Source organism: Atta cephalotes (assembly GCF_000143395.1).
Source record: "Atta cephalotes unplaced genomic scaffold scaffold00044, whole genome shotgun sequence".
NCBI classification, from domain to species: Eukaryota; Metazoa; Arthropoda; class Insecta; order Hymenoptera; family Formicidae; genus Atta; species Atta cephalotes.
This window is the reverse complement of record NW_012130108.1, coordinates 744,911-749,347: the sequence shown is the minus strand read 5'-3', so window position 1 is coordinate 749,347 and position 4,437 is coordinate 744,911. Positions and strand designations below refer to the sequence as shown.

The 4,437-nt window shown below is 31.3% G+C and overlaps 1 protein-coding gene across 1 annotated transcript; it reads left to right on the top strand.

The window, feature by feature from the left end:
- The first annotated feature begins 2,212 nt into the window (after positions 1-2,212).
- LOC105622382 (translocating chain-associated membrane protein 1) lies at positions 2,213-4,437 on the top strand. Its single transcript, XM_012203806.1, has 7 exons — positions 2,213-2,344; positions 2,938-3,114; positions 3,233-3,348; positions 3,428-3,640; positions 3,725-3,834; positions 3,928-4,215; positions 4,340-4,437. The coding sequence occupies exons 1-7, from the start codon at positions 2,213-2,215 to the stop codon at positions 4,435-4,437; spliced, it is 1,134 nt and encodes a 377-aa protein (XP_012059196.1).

The following is a 4,437-nucleotide window of genomic DNA, read 5'->3' as shown; positions in this document are numbered from 1 at the left end:
CCTTTCTAAAGAAATTTATTATTGTCAATTTTATTATTATTCATACTAAACTCAACCCTTTTTTTGTTCAATTAAAAAATTTATAAACAAGTATTTGGTATTCCAAGGTTTTACCGTTATCGCCCATAATTGCAGACATTATAATGCAAGAAGTGGTGTTTGCAAAATTACAAATACCACTTGTTTTATTTTCGATGATATCATGATATATTGATGATAACGTTCTTGCATTTCCATCAAATACGATCAATACACTTAGGATTTTCAATTCTTTACATACAAGATTACTGTTTATTATGGAGGTTGGTGTTAACGACAGAATATGAAATGTTTTCTTGATATAACAATTATCAAAATCAGAGAATTATTATTTGATATATATCACAAAGTAACATTTTCTGGCAGGTTCCTTAATTTTCATTTGAATCACTCTTTTTATCACAAAAGAGGCACAATCATTAGTTCTTCAGACAAAATATTCTATTTGTTACACCCTCGCTTTTAACAAAAAAATTTGATCGTAATTCACATTTTTCTTGAAAATGATTATTCTCATTCTTTTATTTTTTCCACAATAGAAAAAAGATTAAAATTTCATACATTGAATAAAAATACTATACATAATTTACAAATTAAAAAAAAATATTTTATAATTCCCTATATACATTCCATCTCAGAAAGTTTCTATCTATCTCTAACATGTTTCATTGTAAACTAGCTTTCATCATTACCAATATCTTAAAAAATTTTATTAGAAAGATAAGATTAAAGAAAGATAAGAATTAGAATTGATATAAAAGAGATATAAATTAGAACTGTTTTCGAATCAAAATGTTGTATATAAGATCTCATGTGATTATGACGTCAGCTATGTTGACCAAACAAAAAGAAAACTAATCGGATATCATTAAAAAAACAGGTTCTCCACCTGTTATATCTGATCATCGCGTTAATTTTAATCATAATTTCAGAATTCATGTGAAGATTTTAGATAGTGAGTCTTCTTATAACAAAAAAAAGATTGGTATCTGAAATGATTCACATTAAAAGACAGAGTCAAGGTTTAAACAAACAAAAATGATACTGAATCATTGCCAGAATCCTACTCACAAATCATACGATCTCTTTCTCCTTCATAATTATCTTTCTCTCTATACATTCTGCCCCTATGTTCCTTCTACCTATCCCCTTTTTTAATCTCACTTCCCATTATTTTCTAACATCAACTTTATCTTCCTTCTCTGAAAGTCATTTTAAATTTATTTTGTCTAACAACATCGAAGATAAGAAACAGACGATGGTGTATATATTATATATATATATTGATGTATAAGTATATATAATATTATGATGTATATATATCTTTCCTCCTTTTTTTACGTTAAGGAGAAATGATATAATATTGTTCAAGAAATTCAGCTAAGGGAAGCGCGATCAATAATAGCAATAATAAATCAATCAGCGCATTGCGTCAATCTATCTTTATCGTTCATTAAACGTAGATATAATTTGAATTAATTCTTAATATGACTTCTTCATTTAATTTATAAAAGTATTACAAAACATTTTACTAAAGAATCAAGATAAACCAAAAAATTAAATAAAAAAATTTTAAACCAGTAGGAGAATTCTGCTCAAATTTTACACAAATATCCATACATAATGAAATAATCTATAAAGTTTATATATATTTTTAGTATTATCACCGATGAGATATAATAGTATCTGTGATATTATTTTTAAACATTTTTATCAATTCGAATTCAGCCGCGTAGCGCGGTGATTACATCGCACTACGAGTCAAGCGAAGGTCTGCTCGAAAAGTCTACCTTTTATTTCCTGATGTTCTTCTTCACTTTGATGGGTCCAGCTCAGTATCTACTTAGAATAGATTGAAAATACACATACATTTTTTCATGCGATTGCGATGGATGAGAAGAAGGTCCAGTAAAGCGGATGAAGATTTGAAGTGTCGGAGCACAGTGATCAGTATGACGCTTGCAGTGCCAACAAGTTAGGGGAGCGAGCGCCACATTGTTCGGCGTTGGCCCGGTTGGCCACCGCGTGTGTGGTGTGTACCTATACACGCATGACGTTTCCGCGACAGTGAAACGTCGTGGTCCGGTTTCTTGCGGTAGGCCGCTCGTCCGTCAGCCGTCTGTCTGTTGTGCCGCGTTCGCCGTTCAGTGAACATACATTCCTGTCGGCCAAGATGGTGACGATGAAGGGACGCAAGAGCTCGAGCAAGAATCCGCCGATCCTTAGCCACGAGTTCGTCATACAAAATCATGCGGACATCGTCTCCTGCGTGGCCATGGTCTTCGTGATTGGACTCATGGTGCAGGTCGGTGGCGGCTATTCCGGCGTTTGTTCTCTGGTTTCGTTTAGAATTTATATTCGTTTCGATTTATGTTCTTTTGACAAAACAGGAGAATTGCTTTTGTGAGAATTCTCCACGAAGCTTTCGCTCTTGATTATGTTTTGTGGAAATTTGGAGGACACTTGAAAAGAAGGATGACCATATGTTACGAGTTGTTCCTGTCAAAATAAATTTGACTCGTCACACACACGCATACATTTTTATTTATTTGAGATTATTTCTTTTTTAATCTTGAGTTTTATTACATTTTTATTTTTATTATATTTTTATGAACAATTTTAATCATGATAAATATCTTATTAGTATATAAACACATTATTTTCAATATTATATTTATAATATATTTATATTTAATATGCTATTATAATTGCCTTTTTTATATTGATTTTGGAAAAGAAGAAAAGTATTTATTAAAATGTTAAAATTTATTTCGTTATACAAAATATTTAATTAATCTAATTATGTTATTAGAATGTACATTGTGGATTTTTTGAAATTACTTTATGTAGTCTATTAAATTAAAATTGGATTAAATTCAAAATTATTTTCTATATCAGGTTACGTCGCCATGGGCCTACATGTTTATTGCTATTCATCATAATGTGACCAATACTACCGAGGATCCGACAGCAGTGGTGAAATATACTACAGGATGGAAAGATGCATGTGCAGTATTCTTTTACTTCTTGATAACCATTATAATGCATGCTGTACTTCAGGAATATATATTTGATGTAAGTATAACTTGACAAAATATTGTCTAGCAATAAGAATATATTTAACAATAAGAATTTAGCAATTTACGAATATATTAAACTTATCTTTCACTGATAAAATCACTTTTGTCCATAGAAAATTTCCAAACGACTTCATCTCAGTAAAGTTAAGCTTTCTAAATTTAACGAGTCCAGCCAATTAATAGTATTTTATGCATTATCTGCATTGTGGGCCATTGATATTATAATCAGGTGATACAGATTTTAATAAATAACACTAAAAAGAGATATAAGAGGAAGATCAATAGAATAACGTTTCTTTTTCTTTTAGAGAGAATATACTTTTGAACATATGGACATTATGGGAAGAATACCCAGCGCCGATGTCCGCTTCCCTAAAACTATTTTTCATTGCCCAGCTTTCTTATTGGTTGCATTGCTATCCCGAGCTCTATTTTCAACGAACTAAAAAAGAAGACATTTTACAACGTGTCGTCCATGCAACTATTGGATTAATCTTTACATTCGCAGCTTATTTCTTCAAGTAATATTATAATATATAGATTTACTTTACTTTATATTTTCGCAGAATTTGTATTAAAATATATATATTTGTTATTCTCCTCAGCTTCCAACATCTTGCTCTAATCTTATTAACTTTCCATTATGTGGGAGATGCTTTGTTACATGCAGCTAGACTGGTCCACTTTATTAGTCAAAAAGAAAAAAGAACTAAATGTAAGTTGCTTTTATTGAATTACTTGTCATTATTATACATAATAATAAATTAATATACATAATAATTAATATATTTGTCGACGTTTGTTATAGTGTCATTCTTGGTTGCCAATGCAACTTACGTGTTCGCACGTATTACGACTATCGCGCTTACGTGTGTGGTGTTCCTGTATGGTCTGAGGAAACAGGAGTTTAAACTTGACTATGTTACCGGCAACTTTAATACTCCTGTTGTACAATTCTCGGCAGCAGTTATTGTCTCGCTCTTTCAAGGCTACCTTCTATATTTCTTCATTACGAAACAAATCAAGCGTGCACGCGAGAACGCTGCGCCTATTGTCGTGAAGACGAAGCCGAAGCAAAAGCCGAAAAAACGAGAAGGTGAAAATCCGTAAAGTTCTTCGTTTATTTTATTATATATTTTGCTATTATTGATTTTATTTTTATTATCTACGTCAAAATTTATTTTATTGAAGTAAAATGTATGCGTATTATATCTTTGCAGGCAAGAAATCAGCCTTGTCCGAAGACGACGATCTTCCAGAAGTTGATCAGGCGACGAAGAAAAATCTGAGAAATCGTCCTTCAGCCAAAGCAAAATAG

What these genes read in the sequence shown, in the direction of transcription:
- LOC105622382 (XM_012203806.1), top strand. Translation starts at nt 2,213, where the DNA reads ATGGTGACGATGAAGGGACGCAAGAGCTCGAGCAAGAATCCGCCGATC. An exon ending in TTCGCAGCTTATTTCTTCAA is followed by an intron (nt 3,641 to 3,724) that starts GTAATATTATAA and finishes TATTCTCCTCAG; the next exon opens with CTTCCAACATCTTGCTCTAA. An exon ending in AAAGCCGAAAAAACGAGAAG is followed by an intron (nt 4,216 to 4,339) that starts GTGAAAATCCGT and finishes ATATCTTTGCAG; the next exon opens with GCAAGAAATCAGCCTTGTCC.